This window comes from Polyodon spathula, chromosome 5 (assembly GCF_017654505.1).
Source record: "Polyodon spathula isolate WHYD16114869_AA chromosome 5, ASM1765450v1, whole genome shotgun sequence".
NCBI classification, from domain to species: Eukaryota; Metazoa; Chordata; class Actinopteri; order Acipenseriformes; family Polyodontidae; genus Polyodon; species Polyodon spathula.
In genome coordinates, this window is record NC_054538.1 from 13000240 (window position 1) to 13024668 (window position 24429).

At 39.0% G+C, this 24429-nt stretch overlaps 1 protein-coding gene across 6 annotated transcripts in view; it reads right to left on the minus strand.

Annotated features, from left to right (window-relative positions):
- The window catches only part of LOC121315581 (DNA (cytosine-5)-methyltransferase 3A-like), a 177592-nt gene that overhangs the window by 61809 nt on the left and 91354 nt on the right, over positions 1-24429 (minus strand). For 3 of the 6 annotated variants that reach the window (XM_041249793.1, XM_041249795.1, XM_041249799.1), the window contains 2 exons: positions 19205-19251; positions 13792-13941 (listed from right to left, as the gene is read on the minus strand). In XM_041249793.1, coding sequence (XP_041105727.1) covers positions 13792-13941; positions 19205-19251 — 197 coding nt within the window. The remainder of the gene's footprint in view (positions 1-13791; positions 13942-19204; positions 19252-24429) is intronic. The other 3 variants (XM_041249794.1, XM_041249796.1, XM_041249797.1) reach the window with 2 other exon arrangements.

Below are 24429 nucleotides of genomic sequence, written 5' to 3' on the forward strand. Positions count from 1 at the left end.
TTGCTGAAGTCACCTGTGTTGAATTTAAAGTTATTCATTTATTCATATAAAAGAACCGTGATTCCAAAACTTAGTAACAGTTTCAACAAGGATGTTTTTATTCAACATAGTACAGGCGCTGGAGGAACACCCGCCAGGACAGGTGGTCGGACCCAATGATTCAATGTGTTGTTTACGGTTTTATGAGTTTTCATCACTCTTTCTTAACAAATCAGAAAAAAGGACATTCCCCAAAATGACACAGTTAGTTACAAACATTTAACCAATTACACTATTAACAAGGTGTGGTTTCCCACGTGGTTTCAGCCTATCAGAAGACATTCTTCATGTGACGTATAAACCAACAGAAAGATGACACAGGAAGAGAAAATTTGCAAACCTTTTGTTTCAGTTACCTTTCAAATTGCAACGTGGGAAGGGATCTTGCTTTTAAAGTGTTACCTTTATTTTATTATGGGAAAGGAAGTTTTGCTTTAGGTGTCACTATGAGAAGAGACATTTAATTTAAACTCAGTTCTCACTTTGAATTTTACAATGCTCATAAAACTAGAAAGCATTCTAAGTCACCTGCTTCACTAAATATTTGGTTTAAAATATTATTTCTTGATTATCTAGTTACTGTTTAAACCTAAATTCTTTAACTGAATTTATGAAACCCCAGATACTATTCTAACCAACTAAATCTTGAAACCCAGTTAATTTTCTATATACTTAGAATTTCTTAAAAAGTGCGTGTCTCAACAATCTGTTCCAAAGACTGCAGACAGTTCACTCCATCAAGCCAGGCCCACTTCACTCTATATAACCCAATAGTCATGACCCCAGCATTGCCCCTCATGCCCATTTCTTGCAAAAATAATAATCTACAGTATTCATCCAACTTCCAGCTGTGCTTATTGGTCATGAAGGCATGTTTTATAGTGTTTTTTTCCTACCAAGTATTGTCTTTATCAGACCCTTTTTTAAAGTATTAAATCACATTCACCTGTAGACATCTACTAATAACTACCCAACCTTTACTTGGAAGTGAGGCCAAATATATAACAAGAGGCAGCTGTCGCAAGGCATTAGTAATTACTCTGTGCCAAGTTGGATTATGATCTGCATGCGAACGGCTCTCTGGGTTGGTTGTGTATGTTCGCTCCCTTGTTTGTCTCTCTAATGTAACCGCTGCTGTAGACACGGAAGGTACACACTACTCCTTTTAATAAGGTCTCTCCACCTTTTGGCCGATTGTTACCCACTTCGCTAAACACAGCAACGGCTCCATGTCATTGAACGCAATACAAGGGAAGCCCGATAGGATTAAATACCTCATCTTAAAAAAACTCAACTGGGTAAACAGTCGCAGGCAAGAACTGAGGGGAGTGGGGAGTTGGTGCTTTTCATAGATGATCAGTAAATGGCCAATTCCTTTATTGCTACTGAACTCCCTTTTCAGGACTCTTAAAGACCAACATGTGGATAAAAGGTGCATACTCAAGAAAGTAAGCTAATCAGTAATCATGTAATTTTAACCTTATTTATAAATGAATTAATGCCAATTTTACCTTTGATAGAGTGTTTTGAAGTTATGTAGGATCATGAATAAATGCAGTCCTATAACAATGTTTTAGAGAAATCATTTTCATGAACTAATCAGGAAGTTTCAGGTGTAGCTACTATAACGCACATCGACAGCAAGCTAAAATAACAGATACATAACAGATCAAAGTATGTACCATTCAAAACAGAGAAAAAACTAACTACAGAAGCAAAAGTGTAACACACAACAGACTGGTGTATGAGAACAGATAGGCAAACCACACTCTGCCCAGAAAGAGTTTGGCATTTATATTCTTATACAGTCACTGCTCTATCACAAATCAAGGAAAAAATGCATTGTGTGATTCATTGTTGCATGGTCAAAAACGTAATCCTAGCTCCGATACGAAGGATGTCAAACATTGTCATTACGGATTACTAGTTGGGGTGGAAAAGTTTTAAAGGCATAAAGTGCTATAGAAAGACTACAACCCCAATGAACTTTTTTCACATTTTGTTGTGTCAGTGCCTCATAGTTTCATGCATTTAAATGAGGATTTTTTTCCACTTATCTACACACCATACTCCACACTGTTAAGGGGTAAAAAGTTTTTTTATTGAGAAACAAATTATGTATTAAAAATACAAAACTGAAAGATCATAATTGGATAAGTCTCCACCCCTGAGATAATACTTGGTGGAAGCACCTTTAGCAGCAATTACAGCTGTGAGTATGTTGGGATAGATCTCTACCAACTTTGCACACCTAGATTTGGCAATATTTGACCATTCTTCTTTACAAAACTGTTCAAGCTCTGTCAAGTTACTTGAGGAGCACTGATGGACAGCAATCTTCAGGTCATGCCTGTGACAGGGTGCAGCCTGTCTTTGTGTGTTTCTGTGGTGTTTAGAGTGGAAGTGAGTGAGTCTGCAGGGTGGACCTGTGAGTAACTGATTTTGTGTGAGGAATGCGTGCAATGTGCCTGGACTAATGAGGTGTTAATTAATCAATTAGTCCAGGCACCTGTGTAAAAGCGGAGTGGTTGGGAGTGTTAGTTGGTGAGTGTTTATAAGAGTGAGAGGACCTGTTCGGTAGCAGTGAGTGAGAGTGCTGGTCCAAATCGCCTGGGGTTACCTACTGCTCCACATCACCAGGGGAGCCACCAGTTACACAGTATGAGGGAGAAGTGGAGCTCCTGCTGCCGCCTTCCTGGCCAGGGGCTCCCCTCCCGAGTTTGCCTCCCGAGGGTCCGCTGCTGCCGTCGCCTCCCGAGGGTCCGCTGCTGCCGTCGCCTCTCGGGGATGCCGCCTGCTTGCCGTCACCCGGGGATGTCACTGAGTTGGGCCAAGTAAAGCCTCTGTTCTTCCCACCGGACTTTGAGAAGAAAGGTGTTTAGGGGGGGAGGTGGCCATTTAGGCCATGTTATGCTGCGCAGGGGGGGAGGTGTGTGACAGGGTTCAACCTGTCTTTGTGTGTTTTTATGTTGTTTACAGTGGATGTGAGTGAGTCTGAGTTTGTGTGAGGAATGCGTGGAATGTGCCTGGACTAATGAGGTGTTAATTAATCAATTAGTCCAGGCACCTGTATAAAAGGAGAGTGGTTGGGAGTGTTAGTTGGTGAGTGTTTGTGAGAGAGGACCTAGTTGTTTATTAGTTATTGTTTAGATTGTTCTGTGTGTCTTTTTATTTGGCCATCGTGCCTTTTTCTTTTGTGTGATGATTATTATTTCATTTACTGAACTTTCTGACTCTGAGTCTCCTCACTTTTGCTACCCTGCCACAATGCCACAATTCCACAAATTTTCGACTGGATTTAGGTCGGAGCTCTGACTGGGCCACTCAAGGACATTTACTTTTTTGTTCCTTAGCCACTCCAGTGTAGCTTTGGGTTATCATGGTTATCATGCTGAAAGGTGAACTTCCATCCCAGTATCAGCTTTCTTGGCCTCCTCTCCTTTGTAAACTTTCTTATGTTCTTATGTTCTTGCAGAGGGTCGCAGGTTTTCCTCAAGGACTTCTCTGTACTTTGCTCCATTCAATTTTACTTCTATCCTGACAAGTGCCTCAGTCTCTGTCGATGAGAAACATCCCCATAACATGATGCTGCCACCACCATGCTTCACAGTAGGGATGGTGTTCTTTGGGTGATGTGCTGTGTTGGGTTTGCGCCAAACATAACGCTTTCCATTTAGGCCAAAAATCCATTGGATTGTCTTCCTTGCCAGGTCAATATGCCTACATGATTGTAGCGGGTCAAGTATTGGCCACAAGGGGGCCTATGGGGTTAGAGATCCAGCGTGCACTGAAACATATATGTTAGCAACCAAGTCCAAAGGCTGTTCCAGCCTCCCATTTAACTAAAAACACTAGAACAATGTCAACAAGCCTGTGCTCTGATCCATGTCACTGCTGTCATGATTTAACAAATGTCAGCTAGGAAAATTACAGCAAACATTTGTGTTCTGCCCACTATAATATATAGGTAGAATAAAGCCAATAAACTTGCATTCATCAATATAATCTCTTGCCTCTCAAGATTTCATCAATAAAAGCCGTGGAGTTCGCTGCAGACCACTAAACATGGATACCATGACAGTACCCTTTTATACAACAACATTTGAGATTAATGCAAGGAATGGGACAGTATAATCATGGGGCATTTCAACTTCCAAGGTATTAACAGGAAGTCTTCAGCAGCCTCAAGCCTCAAGCACATGTTATGTGAAGTTAATTCAGACAGAACAGAGGTAGCCATAGTCAATCTGGATGTGAGCAATAGAAGCCAAGCCTAGCCTGATTTCTACCCAATGTGAGCAAATTCAGGAGATGTGTCAAATTAAAAGCAGGCCTGGATTTTGATTCTAAATCAGCATCTCTGGGGGAATTTATGGCTAAGCTAAGTGTTTTCTTCTAAAAAAAAAAAAAAAAAAAAAAGGCTTAAATTTTAGTACAGTATAGTAATGCGTGTATTAAAATCGCCAGCATAAGATGTGACATAAGAGTACACAAACAACAATGTGACTGACTGGCAGTTAAAGGGTTCCGTAGTAGTTGTTCTGCAGAGCGGACACTCTCCTTTGATTTAAAACAAAGCAGGCTTTCAATCAGCGCCTGTCTGTGTAGCCTCGAAATGGCACTGCTGCATTAAGCAGGTGTCGGCTCCCCAGGCACGCCCCCGAGCCAATAGGGACCTCCCGAACAGCACCGGGCAAGCCTTCCTGTTTACCACAGCAGCAGTGTTTCATTATTCGGCTCAGTTCTAATCAGACACCCCCTATTTTTTTTTTACTTGCCAAACACCACAGTTCACAAAAAGGGAGAAAAACACGTGAGAGTAATCACAACTGAAAATGACAAGCAGTGCATAACTGCAATGCTGTGTGTGATACGTTGTTTTCTTATATGAGTAAACACATCTTTCTAAATGCATATTTATTAGATCTTTCATTTTTTACTCAAGTTGAGGGTGGGAAATGTGGGCTGTGTCTTAAATTTAAGGGCGTCTTAAATTCAAAGGAATACGGTAGTTTTAATATCCGCAAAAGTACTTGCCAGTGTATCTATATGTGTTAAACAGAACAGGATCCAATGGTAGATAAGATCTGTGCAGGCATTCTCTTGGCTGAACACTTGTAGATGTGTATATTATTAATCTGTATGAATCAACATTTGATTTGTACAAATTGGGCATCAAACCAAGAATACAAGAAATAGTTTTGAGGCTGGTTTTTTCCACTCGTATCTCAGTCCACATAACCGAACCACTCCTGAAGTGTCTTTTAGAGGTATTTCATTGCTGAACTTGGTTGGAAAGCTTAAATAGTGTGTCCCTGGCTGTAGCTAATGCAATAGGGGGATTTCAACTTCCCCCATATAAAATGGGAAAACCCAGAGGGTAGCACGAAGGATGAAATTGAAATGGTGGAAATGACAAATGACTGCTTCCTAACACAATTTGTCAAGGCACCGACTAGAAGGGAGGCATGCCTTGATTTAGTCTTTTCAAATAATGAAGACAGAATAACTAAAACAGAGGTCAGAGAACCACTGGCAAACTCAGACCACAACATGGTCTCATTTGAAGTGTTTTTTAAAACCCCAAAAGTAAAGACTAAAGCTAAGGTTTACAATTTTAGAAAAGCAAACTATGAAGGTATGAAACAGAGACTAACAGAAGTAGATTGGAGTAAAATAGAGAAAACACCCACAGAAAAAGGATGGTTGTTCTTCAAAAATGTAGTACTAGAGGCGCAAAACAATTACATCCCTAAAGTAGACAAATCTAAATGTAAAACTAAATTGCCAAAATGGTTTAATAGATCAATTTAAAAAAATATTCAGCGAAAAAAGGCACTTTACAGAGCATTAAAAAAGGACCAAAAAGAAAGTACACAGAAAGGGTACGCAGAACTACAAACGCAAGTCAAAAAGGAAGTTAGAAAGGCCAAGAGAGAAATAGAAATGAACATTGCTAAGGGGGCTAAAACCAATTCTAAAATGTTTTTCCAATATTACAACAGCAAGAGAACATTCAAAGAGGAGATTAAATGTTTAAGAGATACAAATGGCAAAATCGTAGATGAAGAAAAAAAAATAGCAAATATATTAAATGATTACTTTTCACAAGTTTTTACAAAGGAAGATACGGACAACATGCCCCACGTCATCCAGTTCCTATCCAGTTTTAAATAACTTTAGCATAACCGAGGCAGAAGTGTTAAAGGGACTAAGAGCTCTTAAAATAAACAAATCCTCCCAATAGTACTCAAGGAAATGAAAGAAGTTATTTACAAACCGCTAACCACGATCATGCAGCAGTCTCTTGACACAGGGGTGGTACCGACAGACTGGAAAATTGCAAATGTAATATCGATCCACAAAAAGGGAAACAAAACTGAACCAGGTAACTACAGACCAGTAAGCCTGACTTCTATTATATGCAAACTTATGGAAACTATAATAAGATCCAAAATGGAAAATTACCTATATGGTAACAGGGTCCTGGGAGACAGTCAACATGGTTTTAGGAAAGGGAGATCGTGTCTAACTAACTTGCTTGATTTTTTTGAGGATGCAACATCGATAATGGATAATTGAAAAGCATATGACATGGTTTATTTAGATTTCCAGAAAGCTTTTGACAAAGTCCCGCACAAAAGATTAATTCTCAAACTGAACGCAGTTGGGATTCAAGGAAACACATGTACATGGATTAGGGAGTGGTTAACATGTAGAAAACAGAAAGTACTGATTAGAGGAAAAACCTCAGAATGGAGTGTGGTAACCAGTGGTGTACCACAGGGATCAGTATTAGGTCCTCTGCTATTCCTAATCTACATTAATGATTTAGATTCTGGTATAGTAAGCAAACTTGTTAAATTTGCAGATGACACAAAAATAGGAGGAGTGGCAAAGGTCATTCAAAATGATCTAGACAAGATTCAGAACTGGGCAGACACATGGCAAATGACATTTAATAGAGAAAAGTGTAACGTATTGCACTCAGGAAATAAAAATGTACATTATAAATATCATATGGGAGATACTGAAATTGGAGAAGGAATCAATGAAAAAGACTTTTTGTTGACTCAGAAATGTCTTCATCTAGACAATTCGGGAAAGCTATAAAAAAGGCTAACAAGATGCTTGGATACATTGTGAAAAGTGTTGAATTTAAATCAAGGGAAGTAATGTTAAAACTGTACAATGCACTAGTAAGACCTCATCTTGAATATTGTGTGCAGTTCTGGTCACCTTGCTATAAAAAAGATATTTCTGCTCTAGAAAGAGTGCAAAGAACAGCGACCAGAATTATTCCGGGCTTAAAAGGCATGTCATATGCAGACAGGCTAAAAGAAATGAATCTGTTCAGTCTTGAACAAAGAAGACTACGCTGCGACCTAATTTAAGCTTTCAAAATTCTAAAAGGTATTGACAATGTTGACCCAAGGGACTTTTTCAGCCTGAAAAAAGAAACAAGGACCAGGGGTCACAAATGGAGATTAGACAAAGGGGCATTCAGAACAGAAAATAGGAGGCACTTTTTTACACAGAGAATTGTGAGGGTCTGGAATCAACTCCCCAGAAATGTTGTTGAAGCTGATAGCCTGGGATCCTTCAAGAAGCTGCTTGATGAGATTCTGGGATCAATAAGCTACTAACAACCAAATGAGCAAGATGGGCAGAATGGCCTCCTCTCGTTTGCAAACTTTCTTATGTTCTTATGTTCTTAATAATTAAACCGTCACCTTCTAAATTATAAACACTAAATTATAACTTTATAATTTCAGGGCTATGCAAAGTCATAGAAATGTTGTGAAAACAGCCTTTAAATGAAAAGCCCCCAGTCTTTAACTCCCTAGTACAGTATTTAATTTCTTATGTAGTCTCGAGGCAAACAAAAGGTCAGCCTTGGATAATCCAATCTTTCAACATGAAATCCACTCTTTGACCCTTTTTTTTCAGTAATCAAATTCTGAGACAAGCCAAGAATGTGAACTGCGGTCATCCAGATGTCTCTGGGATGTGAATCCACTCCAAGTATGACCCGCCACTTCATTGTAATGTTAAGGATTTCCTTCACAAGATATTTAAGTCAGAGCAGCACCGTTCTCAAATCTTGGGGTCAATTCAGTAGATCTTAATGGCAACAGATCTTATTAACACCACTGTTTAAATACTTATGCAATGTTAGATGTGTGTTATTTATAACTGTGGTGCGCATGGGTCCTGTTGAAGCAGTGGCGATATTTAGAACCACAGTTGTTAGTTCATGTGAAAGGATGAAAACACTATTAAATGAAGATGCTCTTTAGAGTTAATTTCCTTCTCCTGTTCTTGTACAGTTCCAAGTTCCTCCTAATCATCCTGGCCACAAATGAAAGTGATTGGCTACCACTGGAAACACTTCTGGTAGGTGTAATCTTGGTCTCTTTGTGCCCTATTCATAAAAGTACTTGCAGACTGACGCAATAAAATGAGTTTAGTTTCAAACCGTCCATATTGCTATTCATAAAATGATCTGAGAATACGGGTGACTGTCGCAAAACACTTTATGTATGGGTATATAGTCATTCAAGAATTAAACTCCGCCTCTTTATGATGACATCATCAGCATTATTAATGTTCCCTGAGTGGCGTCGGTAGCTGTTGCAAAAAGAATAACGGAATCTGCCGACAGTAGCCTACTACCGAAACCCGAGTCTGCAGCTGCCAGTTCCGATGCCCCTATCACATCTGCAAAAAATTCAGGACATGTCATTTAGAAAAAAAAGTATTTTTTAAATAAATACTTTGTATTTTCATTTTGTTTGGCAATGTTGGTAAACACATTTCCATTCACACACAAGATTTCCATTCTTAACTGTAGGACCAAAAAAAATCAACAACAAAAAGCACTGTAGGACAACGTTTGAAAAATACTCTAATTCTAGTAATAATAATAACCAAGGGCGAGTTTATGGTTATGAATCAGTGAACATTTCACGCCGTATTGCATACTGTACACAAAATGAATCATTTTGTGGTGCGTGAAAAAAAAAGACTCCCTTTTGAGCATTGATTGAGCCTCGCACTGAAACTCGATCAGTGTTTTTTGCAATACCATGCAAGCCCAAATTTCCCACCGACTGCATCAGCAGCACTGGTATACTGTATAGTTTAAGCACTTCATGATGGTGGTCCACTATGAAAGGCGCTATATAAAATAAAGATTGATTGACTGATTTAGACTGTAGAAAGCATTCAATAACTCCTAGTTATCGACAGCATTTTGCTGTCTTTCACTCTTATGAATAGCAGTTTGACATTCAGGACCGATGAAAACTTTACTAATGAGGTAATCATTAACCTTTCTCTCAATTTGTTAAAAACATGCCTTCATAGGCGAAAATTGTTGGGGCTTAACGACACAACTGAATTATCTCTTGTGAATAGCAACTGCCGTTAAATAGGCAGCTATGGAGGAAATCCAATCATGTACACCTGTTCTTATTTCAATAGGTGATAACCCTTTATGAAGAGACCCCTTTATGTCTTAAATATTTTTATAAAATGGGTATTTTAAATACTCTATCCTGTCTGGTCAAAACAGGTCACATGGGTGTTGATATTACAGCATATCACCATGGGTCGGCACTTCTTTTCAAAAAGGGGCAAATCACTGGTAGATATCCATTCTACATTGTGGGGAAAAATGGCAGAAATATTAGAATTTATCTCAATAAACACGACTGACAAAATTTATGTAGATGTTGACCTTTTGGGAAACTGAAGTGTACATGAGATATTGAATGAGTCTGAATCGGACACCAATGATTATTCAAATGAACTTATAAAATGGATACATGTATTTTTTATATTATAAATGTATGTCTTGGTATAAAATTTAAGAAGGTTTAAGAAACCAAATAAAACAAAGCAACATATTCATGTTTTCCAATAGAATTTAATAAAAAATATTGTTTTTTCATCTGGTACATTAAAAAAACAAAAATTATATTAATTAATTTAATGAGGGGCAGCACATTTCTGATGAAGATTATATAAATAGAGGAGCATATTTACCATTGTTTTCACTTAAATATGTACATAAATGTACATCGAGTATTCCAACATTACGAAGCTTGGCAACAAAAAGATTCATTAGAAGATTACAAAAGCATTACTTTATTGACAGCAGGTCATTTTTCAGTGACCTTTAAAGAAATGACAAAATCTTTAATAAATAAAAGCGCTGGCCAGTTTGAAATACCTTATGGAAATTGTGCTCTTGTATGTGTTTATAGAGGTAAGCTGAAGATACAGATAACTGCTGCACAACCACATTTTACTGATAACCTGTGAGTATACAGTTGTCAAGTTTCCATTGACTGACATAAAAGTGTACACCTAGTGTGCAGTTAATATTGAGTTAACTCTTAAAGGTACAGAACAGAGAAAGATATTGAGTTTTGTACAAGACCATTTATGTAATTTTATAAGTCATTGTATAAAACACATGAATGCAACTTTGTCAAATCAATGTACTACTATGACTACTATGACTACTAATAATAGTAATAATGAACCCTTCGTAATTAAATAAACTTCCTTACATTCTTGAAAAAAACACTTACATTGATACCATTGTAACTGATTTCAGTAGCACTTCAATTTTAGACCACTTGGTTGCACTAAGGTTACCGGAAGAACACAACACAAGACAACACAGCCTTTTTTAAACACATTCCTCAACTGAATTTAAGATAACTCAGCTATTTCCTTTTCATCATCTGAAGCTTAGCTCTTGAGTGTTTGTAGTATCCTTTTATTAACATCACAACAATCCTCCTGAGTAGCTGCAGTAGCACCAGCTGCCTCACAGCATAGCTTACAACACATAGCCAGCCCCGGTGTGTTACTAGTGATGTCAAAGCAAACAGTCCATCTTATCTTCTTCATGAACAATATACTAAAGTAAGGTATTAAGACTAGTTAGTGATAGGACAAACAATTTAAATTTAAATTATCTGAAAGAATATAATTACTGCACCACAGCCCTTGTCATGGATACATATATATATATATATATATATATATATATATATATATATATATATATATATATATATATATATATATATATACAGTGCCTATAGAAAGTCTACATCCCCTTGAATATTTTGTTCACATTTTGTTGTGTCAGTGCCTCATAGTTTCATGCATTTAAAGGAGGATTTTTTTCCCACATCTACACACCACACTCCACACTGTTAAGGGGGAAAACAAGTTTTATTGAGAAAAAAATTATATGTTAAAAATACAAAACTGAAAGATCAGAATTGGATAAGTCTCCACCCCAGAGTTAATACTTGGTGGAAGCACCTTTGGCAGCAATTACAGCTGTGAGTCTGTTGGGATAGGTCTCTACCAACTTTGCACACCTAGGATTTGGCCATATTTGACAATTCTTCTTTACAAAACTGTTCAAGCTCTGTCAAGTTCCTTGGGGAGCGTTGATGGACAGCAATCTTCAAGTCATGCCATACATTTTCAATTGGATTTAGGTCGGGGCTCTGACTGAGCCACTCAAGGACATTTACCTTTTTGTTCCTTAGCCACTCCAGTGTAGCTTTGGCTGTGTGCTTTGGGTCGTTGTCATGCTGAAAGATGAACTTCCATCCCAGTGTCAGCTTTCTTGCAGAGGGCCGCAGGTTTTCCTCAAGGACTTCTCTGTACTTTGCTCCATTCAATTTTACTTCTATCCTGACAAGTGCCTCAATCTCTGTCGATGAGAAACATCCCCATAACATGATGCTGCCACCACCATGCTTTACAGTAGCGATGGTGTTCCTTGGGTGATGAGCTGTGTTGGATTTGCGGCAAACATAACGCTTTGCATTTAGACCAAAAGGTTCCATTTTAGTTTTGTCAGACCACAACACTTGTTGCCACATGGCTACAGAATCTCCTGAGTATTTTTTTGCATACTTCAAAAAGGATTCAAGGTGGGCTTTCTTGAGTAATGGCTTCCTTCTTCCCACCCTACCATACAGGCAAGATTTGTGGAGTGCTTGGGATAATGTTGTCATATGCAGTGTGATCCATCCAGTCTTGGCCATAGAAGCCTGTAGCTCTTGCAAAGTTGCCATTGGCCTATTGGTAGCCTCTCTGATCAGTCTCCTTCTTGCTCGGTCATCCAGTTTGGTGGGATGGCCTGATCTAGGCAGGGTTTTGGTGGTGCCATACACCTTCCACTTCTTAATAATCATCTTGACCGTGCTCCAAGGGATATTCAAGGCCATTGATATTTTTTATACCCATCCTTGATCTGTGCCTTTCAACAACTTTGTCCCAGAGTTCTTTTGAAAATGCCTTGGTGCTCATGGTCTTTACTTTGAAATGCACTACCCAGCAGTGGGAACCTACAGGAACTGCTGAATTTATCCTGAAATCATGTGAATCACTACAATTTAACACAGGTGGAGGCCACTTAACTTGGTGTGTGATTCTGAAGGCGATTGGTTACACCTGAGCTAATTTAGGAATGCTTTTACAAGGGGGTGGACACTTATCCAACCAAGTTTCATTTCGTTTTTATTTTTTAATTAATTTCCTACAAATTTCTAGAATATTTTTTCACTTGAAAGTTGGGGGGTAGGATGTGTAGATAAATGAAAAAAAAACAACTATCTTAATGCATTTTAATTCCAGGCTATAAAGCAACAAAATGTGAACATATTGAAAGTGGTGTAGGCTTTCTATAGGCACGGTATGTATATAAATAAAATTATGTATTACCTAACAGATGTTAGGTAATACACTGCAGAGAACAATGGTTGAAGGCTATATGTATACCTAAATTATAACTGACACTCCTAGCACACATGAACAGTCAATTCTGTTTATGAACACATTTCAAGCAAAGACATTTGAATATTCAAGTATCTGTCCCAGCACTTATTACAACCTCATTTCAGAAACAGACTGTACTCATCTACACTGTCTACAAGCTGGGATATACCAAATGAGCTATGCTTTGCAAACTAAATAGGATATAGTACTCAGTGGTAGCAGTTGAAAAAGTTTTGCAAGAGGAGACCTTTCTAACACACAGACAATGACCATTGGTACCCTGTGTGGATCCAACTAAAGTTTTCCAACTGAAAAGCTCAAACTTAAAAAGATAGAAAAAACTCACAAGACTAATTATGCTTTCTCTAAAGCACATACATATGTTAAAATGTACGTAAGGCATTAAATGTTTGCTAGTAAGCTGTTTTTATGGGCAATGTAATATTGCAATAGAACTTTCTGTCTCTCTTTTAGATCAATGTAGTATATAGTATGCTATAAAATTTCAGTAAGTATACTACAATGTAATACTTTTTGACCCTCTTGTAAAGTTTCCAAAAGTGGATTTCATACCTTTAATTGATAAGCCACTCAATAACAGCTGTATCATGTCCTTTGGTTTTCAATTTGAATGACTCGAAGTTGATGAAAAAGATACAATCAAACATTTACTGATTGAATCAGCCTGGACAACATAAATACATAAAAGCAAGAGGACGATATCCACCATGCTTCCATGGCAACAATCACACCAACACTCAAATAAATGGTACCTTCATGAGATATCAACTGATCCATCAAATACACTTGGCTTTAAGCTCTGCTATACCTTCCGTTAAGCAAATTGTTCCCTACAAGTTGACAGAGGTGCTTTGTTTTTGTAGGACGATCCCTCACTACCTTGCCTCACAGACTGTCGATCGATTTACTCACCTCCATCTTCCATTTGGCCAGCCACTCATCACTCTTCCTCTTGTTAATGTAATAAGGGTCCCCGGCCTGGAAGGTTATTCTCTGCATGGGCCTCTGACGTAGGCTGGTTTTCCAGCCCAGTCCCCCACGAAGCCTGGCTCGAGTTCCCTGCTCAAAGGGATAAAAAGAACATGGGAAAATAAATACACCATTGAGTAGTGTTTTCCCTTACCAAAAAGAAAGCAGACTGTTCCAAACACTGCTGGGATCGCCATCGCCAAATGGTGACTCCAGGGTCTGAAAAGTGCTGAAATAGCTGAATGGGTGCGCCTAGAGTTTAGTGAAAATTGTCCTCACATTGAGGCATTCACTGTAAGTAAGGAAGCAGAATGTATTTTGTAGACGCATGAACAAAGCACTAAGAATATGCCATGAGCAGCCAAGTGTCCATGGAATAAAATGCATGGTGGCTTTTTTAATTGCCACCAATGCATTAATAAATAGTTTAATCTTGACTGTTCTCTTTGATTTCCTGAGCGGTGTTTGACTCCACTGCATGCGTTTTGGTCTTTCCACTGCAACACAGGATGCAGACGGAGATCTTTTATAGGAAAACCAAGTGTATTTGATGTTTTCAATGAATATACCATTTAATACCATTTATTTTAAACAGTCATCATTCAAGGACAATCAGGCGACTGTTTCCTTGTCTCAATGAAGTACCACAGAGCATGTTTCAAGGACACATTCAGAAGGACAGATGGATCACCATGCAAACAACGAAGGAAATGCAGACACCCCTTATCGATGTGTGTTATACAGGTCCTAAATTTTGGATCTCTGCTTTAACAGAGGTAATAACTATCCAGCTCTCGATAAAGCATAAAGTGCAACCCCTTTCCCCTTAGAAGCGGCAAAAACCAAAAGAAGCACCTTATCCATAGATGTACCAGGTAATGTACAGACAGCTACCAACATCAAAGTGCTCCAGAAGACCCCCTTCGGGTGTCAAACGCTGCCATTTTCGTTCCAACCTGGCTGCATCAAAAAAAAGTGGGGTGCCACACTATAGTACGCAGCCTCTCAACCCAGTTATGTTTCTGAGGTTCAATACATCTTGTGAATAACCTTCATAACCTACAACTGCTGCAGGTAATACAGCCACAATGTAACTTATAGTGGTAACAGGCTACAGTAGCTGAAACTACCGTTTCAGTGTAAAAACAATATATTTCCGATGACGTAATGTGGTGTGCAAAAAGGCTGTTGGCAACAGAGAGAGATAAATCCAATTTCATTATTAAACCGAAGGTGAAACAAGAGTCTGTCCTGCCAGCGTGAATGGGCATCTGTCTCTGGACGGTCTGCATTGTTCTCCTGATGCCAGTCCATAACACACTCATACCTGTGTATCTCCTCCTTCTTGTCTGGCAGCCATTGTGATGGAGAGCTGGGAAATCAAAGGTTAAGTACAGTACCGCCTTAGGCATCTAGAGATATCACAACTCTCTTTGCAGTGCTTAGAAAATAAAATATGAGGTAATATAACTCTAAATATATAATTTATCTGGCCTATTTACAATAGTTTTACATTAATGGAGTTCAGGCTAATATATTATTTCATAAGGACTGGATGAGCCAAAAATACAGACTATTTGAAAAATAAATAAACTACTGTATGGGACAGTATTAGAGACACAGTGAAGAATGAGGAGTCCCTTGACAAGGCTGAGTGTTTCCCACAATGTGCACACTGCTGTTGCTAGTAACTGTAAAGACATGCACAAATGGGTAACTGCCCATACTAGATATACTAGGGCTATACTGTAAACCTGATTGAGAAGGATTATAATATTTGTTATTAATACAATTAAATGAGACCATAAAATGTAATGTGTCCATAATGAGTTCCATGTGCTGATCTTTAACATCTATAATATATACATGATTTCAGTTAATGTGTCATCCAAAACGCAACAACTCCTACAGTGCCGTTCAAAGCCATCAAAACTTTATTACCATAACCCTGGTTACCTGAAATAGAAATGCAACCATTACTGAATGGGTATTTAACTCCTAAAGACCCAGATCCTGAATACTTTATACCAAAACTGCTCTTTCAGCCTGTGAAGAAGTTGTGGCCCCGCCCCCGTGGGATCAAATGGACTGCGCTCAAAGATCTCTGCATAATTTTTCCTTAAAATCCTCTGCGAATAATGGGCGCATCGACCATGAAGGTTAATGGTTAAATTTCTATTTCAGGGAACCAGAGTTATGATAATAACCTAATGTTGCTTTTCAAGTACAAAATGTAACCGTTACTGATGGGTGAGTATACCAAAGCTGTCGCAAGGGCATGATTGCAGAATGACCGGAATGCTCCATGGCGAAGCTGAGAGGCTGCCCTGTGCGTCACCATTCAGTACCCCAGTAACTAGTAGCTAGGATGAAAAATTGAGGGAGAATTTCACCTGTGCCTGTGTTGTAAAGGGCGACTTGGAAGTCAGCCTTAATACTCTAGTTCAAAAACCAGGTTTTTGAGGATCCACAACATTTAGCCTGTAGAACCAAGTAAAGGTAAAGGGAGTAGCCCACACTGCCACAATACATATGTCCTTGACAGATGCACCCTGGAATAAAGCCCACAAAGTTACAAGGCCCCTGGTTGAATAGGCCGCTGCTTAGACAGGGCTTGACTATGGGACTTTGTTCCATAGCAGAAAAAAAAAAAATTGTTCAGATTGCCTCCAACTTCTTGTCCTGTCAACGCAGTATGCCAGGGCCCAAACTGTGCAGAGCATATAGAGCTGTCGATCCCTTACAGACTGGAAAGGCAGTGGATGAAAAGCCTCAATTTCCACAGACTTATTTGACATGGAAAGCCGAGATGGTCTTTGGCAAGAAGGCAGGATTGGTACAGAGCGTAACCTTTATCCTAGCCTCTGTAAAAAATAAGCAAGCTTTTGCAATAGAGAATGCCTGCATCACACTCACTTACCACCACCTTTGTGGAGGTGATAGTAAGAAAGCTGCTTTAACAATAGCAATTTCAGCTCAGCTGAATGCATGGGCTAAAATGGAGGCTTCATGAGTGCATTAAGCACCATGTTTAACCTCCAGCGAGGGACAATGTCCTTCGTAGGTGGACAAAGGCGTTGAGCCCATTTCAAAAATTGTCCCATCAGGAAGTCAATTTTGACATGGCAAGCTGAAATAGCTGCCAGATAGACCTTTCGAGGTCTGTGGAGGTCTTTGGAGGGGGATTTCCCCTTGGCAAAAAAGTCCTGCAAAAATTGCAGTATTACTGCCATGAGACAAGTCGTGGGGACAAACTCATGAGGCAGACACCACGTCTGGAAGATGCCCCACTGGTACCTGTACTGGGAACGTGGGGACGCTGCCTTGGCATTCTCTCGGGTGTCAATAAACCTGTTGGAAAGTCCCAGATGGCTCAAATGCAGCCATTCAGGGGCCAGACCCAGAGCTGTAGGCTCGATGGGTTGGGATGCCATTTAAGGTCCCACGTGCCTGACTGAGCAGGTTCCGGTGCATCGGCAGTCTCCACGACTGGCTGCTCAGGAGCTGCATTAAGGTTGAAAACCAGATCCTCCTGGGCCAATATAGGGCTATTAGAAGCACCTATGGTCCAGTCCTGCCTGATTTTCTCCACACACAGAGGGAGCAGGGCAAGCGTTGGGAAGGCCTATAACAGATGCCTCGGCCACAGGAGAACCAGAGGGGACAGTGGGTTAGGAGGAAAACAGGTCTATCTCTGCACTTTTCCCAGGTGAGGCTTACCATCTTGGGGTGAAGCCTCCACGCCGAGCTGCTGGGGACTCCTCTTGAATGGAGGTCTGCCACCCCAGCAGATGAACTGCCCATAATGAGAGGAGATTCTCGTGCGCCCACAGCAAAAGCTTGCATGCCACATGATGGAGACCGGAAGCCGTCTTGGTGGTTGATGTAGGCCACCACTGTTGTGTTATCTATGTGTATAAGCACATGTTGTCCTTGAATCCCCTGTAAAAAAAATTGCAAGGCCAGGCAAACTGCCTGCAGCGCTAAAACACCTCCATGGGGGGTTCCACACACCGGCCATTCCATACAGCACCCCAACCCAGACTGGACATGTCCTTGGTGCTGACCTCCCTTCTGGTGACACTGCCTAGCACGACACCTAAGAGTAGATGGGCCTGATGTTTCCACCAAGACAGTGCCCTTAGATAGAGGTGGACAGGGTCACGACTGTCACAGACTCAAAGAGCAGCTTTTGTATAAAGTATTCAGGATTGAGGTCTTTAGGAGGTAAATACCCATTCATTTATGGTTACATTTCATACTTGAAAGGGAACCCCTTGTTACAATCTCTATCTAAGCCCCAGAGCATTAGCTTTTACAACACATTGAGATAGTATAGATTAATTATTATTTAACTCCAACCCCTTTGCTAAAAATGTCTTCCACTTCCAGGAAACCAGCCAAACTGAATTCTTATAACTGAAGTAACTTGTAATTTGTCTGGGGGCAAATGGAATACTCCCCAACCATTTTTCTAATGGTTCTTGTAAACAAATGTTACTTCTATCAGTAGGGGAAATAACAGACTTAAGGCTGTATTAGCTTCATCCTGCACATTATACTGCCCTTCATTACCTTATACAGTATAACATATTCTAAATTGAATGTTTCTGATTGTACAACAAATATATCAAAGCCTGGTCCACAGCTATTATGTGTCCCTAATGTGTCCTTTGCTGCCCAGAGAGTGTTCCTTTCCGGTTGAATTTTAAAACTGTGGTGACAGGTGAAAGCACTTACTCTGAACCTGACATTCCTGCAGAGAGAATAATTGAGATTGGGGCACCTGCAAAACAACATGAAAGAGAGGCTCCTCGAGAGTGTCAAGCCTTTATGTTTTATTGTTACAATAACTTTAAAATGCAAAAGAGAGTTACAGTAGTTTTGACTTGCATCTGCTCTTAAGTATCAGCCAAATAAACTGGGAGAAGGCCTTAAGACATGCAACTTCAGTTAGAAGCTATAGAAAAACATTCAGTGATCAAATACACTATCTGCATATTACGTTTTCATGTAGCGTTTCCAAATACTGTGTATTTCTAAACATAACTGAGTTTTATTGACTTACTGGATAATAAGTTGCCATCAAAGACAGGGCACCCCACCTTATCTATGGAAATTATTCAGTTTTATATTTTAACCCCAAATGTGCCTCAGGCAAAATTAATCTTCCTGCCTAAAAAATGGCTACACTGAAATAACAAGCCAATATTTAGTTTTTTTGGTGGTGAAACTTTCAAAGTAAAGCCAATTGAAATATAGTGTGATAGACCTGGAAATGTCTGAATTGAAACCAAATGTAGGAACCTAAATAAGTATCTAATGGAGGGCCATTGACACAAACGGTGATCCTTACCTCTGTTTTGACTGGATCATAACTGGTCTCCTCTTCTTCCTCTGTGTCTGAAAATAAGAAACATACATTTTTGATTGATCACTGGGGTTACATGTTCGCTTTCACAAAGCTGCCATTGTTTATAATTGAAAGCATCGTGTTGTATGGTAGCAAGGCCCTTTTATAGCTGCCCCTGTTGCACTCTCACTAGAGCTCTGAATGCAGCTCATATGGGATAGGATGAATTAGCTGCAGGGTAAGAAGCTGGGAAAGATCCCAACCAATTCGAAATCCGGTGTTGAAATCTTTGTAACCCCAGCGTCTTTGGAAACAGAAAGCAATATAAAATAACGTACAAACCACACTGTGAACATATGGAGCGCTGGGACTCCTTTTTTAAATCCACTTTTCACTGTTATGTATAAACTTGAGGGTCCTCTCCAACAGTACTGAAAATCCCATAACCTGCCTATCTATGTAGGTTTAAACCATGGTAGCAGAATGTCCAAAATTTTCAGGGCACAGACTTCAAATATTCTGGACACTGGGGGGGTGGGGGTGGGGGTCTTTATTAGTTTATTGGAAAAATGTGATGTACTTTTTTTCATTAATTATTTGTACTAACTTAGGGAAAGGTGTATTATTTATTACATTTTTTAAAATCTTAATTAGCATTAGTAATATAATTTACCCAAAAAATGACGTGTAGAATACGCAAACAAACATGGTTGAATTGGGTACTGTAGCACACGCGAGTGTGTGCTGGGAGGGAGTTACACCACAACAAGTATACTGAGACTAATAGTATAACACTGTACTAAAAATAATGGACCAGCTCTGTATCTGTATTCGGAAAGCACACAGGCTACAAGTGCCTCAGGTTCTCCCGTGCATGAAGAGTATGCAATCTCACCACACCATTAAAAGGTGTTAGAACTTTAGTAATTAAATTGGAGAAACACAATTCCTATTTTTGTGTTTTGTTGCATGTATATAGCATTAAAATTGAGCTGTTAAGGTTTGTTAAATCTAGGAATTAATGCACCAACAACTGAAATGCTGCTTGACAAATGGATGGAATTCAGTGATCTCAAAAGTAAACTCCTAATGGTGCATATCAATTCTCTGACATGCATTCTTTAGAATGTATGATGTTCTAACTTCTACAGTACACCCAATCTAATACACCTGTGAATATGGTTTACACTAATAACATAGAACAATGTTCTGTTTGCAGACAATACCATTCACTAAAAATGAAACAAATACATGCAAAAAAGCAACAGTTACAGGAAAACTTGAAATAAAAATGTAATTACATAAATATCTATGTATAGTGGGAATAGTTTTAAATGTGGAACAAGTTGATTTTTTAGGAGCTAGTTTTATAAATTACATTGACTTTTCAGTTACTTTGCCCTCTTCAATAACCCTTTGGCCACTGCATGTTTGATTGTACCATGTTTCTTATGCTACTGTATGCTTTATAATGTATAGATGTGTTTTCAAAGTCAAATTCTCATATAGTTCAAATAAACAGTAAAAAGTTCTGGAAGGGGATAAAGTAGGTATATGGTAGTTCAATGACAAATCACTACAAAAAAGTAGGATTTTAAACCCTACCGTCTCTACACCAAACTTGGTTCTTAAGGTTGTTTCAGGCAAACAAACTCAAATTTACATATTTCTATTTGACCTGTACAGGGTCAAAAACTTTTCAATTATGCTGATAACGCAATTTTTTTTACTATCATTAGTTGAGTACTATCGATCCATGCTGGCAAGGTCAAATGGTGTCGTATTCACTTTAAAATATGTTTATCTTAAAGCAGGAGAGGCAAACACCTGTTTAACTCTTTCTGAAGAAATGCAGCCCTTCTGGCACAGATTACAGTGAATTTCAGTGTCTGTAAGAAGAAATAGCTGTTGTTGGGAGAGACTTAATGGCCAGGCAATGCTTAAACACAAATTAATGTAAAATACAAGCAACTTTTTATATAATTATGGGAGCAGATCAAGTTGAACAAAAATCATACTGGTTTCCCAGATTGATGAAAACAAATAATGACGGTAAATACGGTATCAGAACACTCTCTATGTTTGGCTTTGCTTAGCTAATTACATGTGGACATAAAAGGAAGTAATCATTGGAAAACACCAAAAATCAAGCTATTTTTAAATCAAGGTAACCAATCTGAGCCACCGTAAGTGTCCATCGATTGTCAAGGTGCCAGGTACTTTACCAGCAGTGGTTTACCCACACAGGGCTGTCGGTTGTCCTTGAACAGCCTCAGAATCCAGACCAGCCTATATCTTTCGAGTGTATTCCTTTGACTCCACCAGTTGTAGTAGAGGCCTGCTAAAGTATTGTCTAGGTGACAACTCAACTGCTTCAGGCAAAATCAGACAACTATGTACTTCCATTAAAGAAATACTGGGAGCGAGGAGTTCAAGCATTGATATGAATGCTCGAATATGAACAGCTTTGTATGAAGAAAAAAAAAAAAAGGCTTTCTGCTTGTACCACTAACCTGTATTTGATATCACTTTCCCTTGAACAAAAAGATCTTGTTGACTGTGCTAGCGAATGCATCATGCAGACAGCATGCACACAGCCTTTGTGACCTAAATCACTGCCTCTCATTCCTGCCTTATCAGAAAATCAATGTTTCTCAGACAGGCTTCAGCTTCTTTCAGGAAAAGGAGAAAAAGTTACTGTCTAAAAATAACATTTTTGCCACCAAGATTTTAATAATTATTTTTTTAATTGTCTCACTGTGGCAAAGTGCCCGCCCCTGTGTGTATTTTGTGTTATATGTGTATAGTCATTGGTACACAGGATATAAACGGGTCTGTGTAACATAAGTGTTTAAAATGTATATTTGTATTTAGGCACGAGGATTGCACAGCACTTCACGTGCAAGTAAAAAGTAATAATATGTGAGCACGGGGAACTGCACTTTATTAATTCACGTGCAGTTGTACCGTGACTCCAACTGAATGATTGATTAGCAATCGTGTCTCGGTACAGCTGCATAAAAGCAGCATGTTTTCAATCACTCGGGATTGTTGTGTGTTCGGTGAGTGGAGAACGGGGTTGGAGACGGAGGTAATAAGAAGAAGAAATAATAGTTAAAATATCTGCTCACCCTGTTTTTGTTTAGTGTTAGTCCATTTTGTTTGTCTCTTTGTTTTGACTGCCAGTGCCGTGTCGTGTTTTTGTCCTGTTTTATTTTATAATAATAAACTGCGCAGCAGCACATCCATTTATCATTTCCTCTCTCAGTACTCTGTGTTTCTTCTGGTCTGACATCCCCACTACAGCCGTCTTTGTCACACTCACCTACTTGCTATTTTATTCTGATCTGCATGTTTCTCCCCCTGAGTATACACCCTGGACTACCCTTTGCTGCCAGCCAGACTGATTTCGAAAGCTACAGGTTTTTATTTCTATTTCCATGTCTCATTGGATCCTGTTCCAACACAATGTTTCACACATAGGGCTTTCATTATTTAAGCTTTTAATTCAGAAAGTCTTTTCTTATTGGACAACCCAGTTCCTCCTCTTCATTCCTTAAACACCTTCTTAACAGACATAGACAGGCTGACCGGCCTTCTCACAGACCTAACACTTTTGATGTTTTTATTACTCACACCTAATTCCCACTTGGTCACTTGTGAAAATCTAGTACAGCAAACCTTAGTTGAAAAACAGGCTGTGGTATAGTAAAACTACAAACGTTTCTACACCTTGCATGTAAATCAAGCTAGCAACATTTGCTACTGATTGTGATGAAATCAGGAACCTATTTGCAAAAGAATGGCAATTTAAAAAGTCTAGTGGACGCTGGTCACTGAAATAGTTAAATAATGTACAGTACTATTCATCTGGTCTCTCATTGTGAACTGGGGGAAAGGAGAGCAATTGTAAATACAATGAGCCAGTTTGGCAGACTTGTTCACAAGCACACACCCTGTTATTTCTTCAGATTTTTTTGGCGCCACTTCCTCTGAGAGTACGTTCACTTAAAAGCCAGCAAAGCTTCAGAAACCTTAGCACTCAAGTTCTTAGAAAGAAGCAGAAGAATGTTGAAGAGGGTCATAAAGGGAAAACAGGAAACTGTATCTGCACACCTACTGTAAAACCCCATAAATACAAACAGCATAAGTTACGGTAAGTATAAAGAACAAAGGTACATGTGTTAAGCAGAAGCTGTGCACGAAATACTGTATATATTTCAATGGATTATTGTTTATTTCATTTTACAGAATTAAAACCCTTTTTATTATCTTACACACTTGTTCAGCTGTTTCCTAAATGACAGCACACTACACATATGTTCATGTTACTCATAGTACACTTTTTAGATGCCCTTTATAGTTACAATTTGAATGCTAGACATCTGCTTATTGAGCACTTTTAACCCCATTTGAAATTTACCTACAGCCTAATGTTGTACCTGAGAGTTCGTATCATTGCTGACACGCATTTGATGCCAAAAAATAAAAAGATTGAAACAACAATAATTTGAATAATGCTGTATCCCAACAGAGAGTCAATTAAAAAATGACAAGAAGACATAAATTTAGGTCTGCATCTCTTTTTAATAATAATAATACATAAATAAATACATATATCTTTGTTTAATTGGGCCATGTCCTTGACTGAAATATATTTTTTTTTCTCAAAATGAATTATGAATTTACATTTCCCTGACTTGAATCTGGCCTTTAATCTTTCACTGATGGCGTCATATATGTTTTGTACAAAATTATCAAACAATAGATTAGGCAAGGAACGGAGAAGTATTCAAACAATAAAAAGGTTCCACTGCTGCTGCCAGAGTTGTGATGGGTTTGGAGTATGGCCAAGTTTACTTTGGCACTAAAGCAGCATGACCTTATATCCCCTCTCCATGAGACACAGCTGTCTACAATTATACTTTCTCGTCATTCTTGTTGGTATTTCACAGAGGCTCTCTCATTTTTGTCATGAAATGGCGTATTTGAGATAAAAACTGGGAAACACTTTTGTGGCTTACTGGCAACTCTCTTGTTGGGCTTAGTTGTCCTTCTATTCAGACTTCTTCCATAGACAAGTGGGTTGTACTGCAGCTCAAGTTTGCCTAATACTATAGCTGGAAGCTTCTGTGACACTGTGACCCCTTATCAATCTCCACAGTTTAACCCCTGTTCCAGACCTGCACACCTGTACACCTATTTTTCGTTGCAACTTGAATCCTACC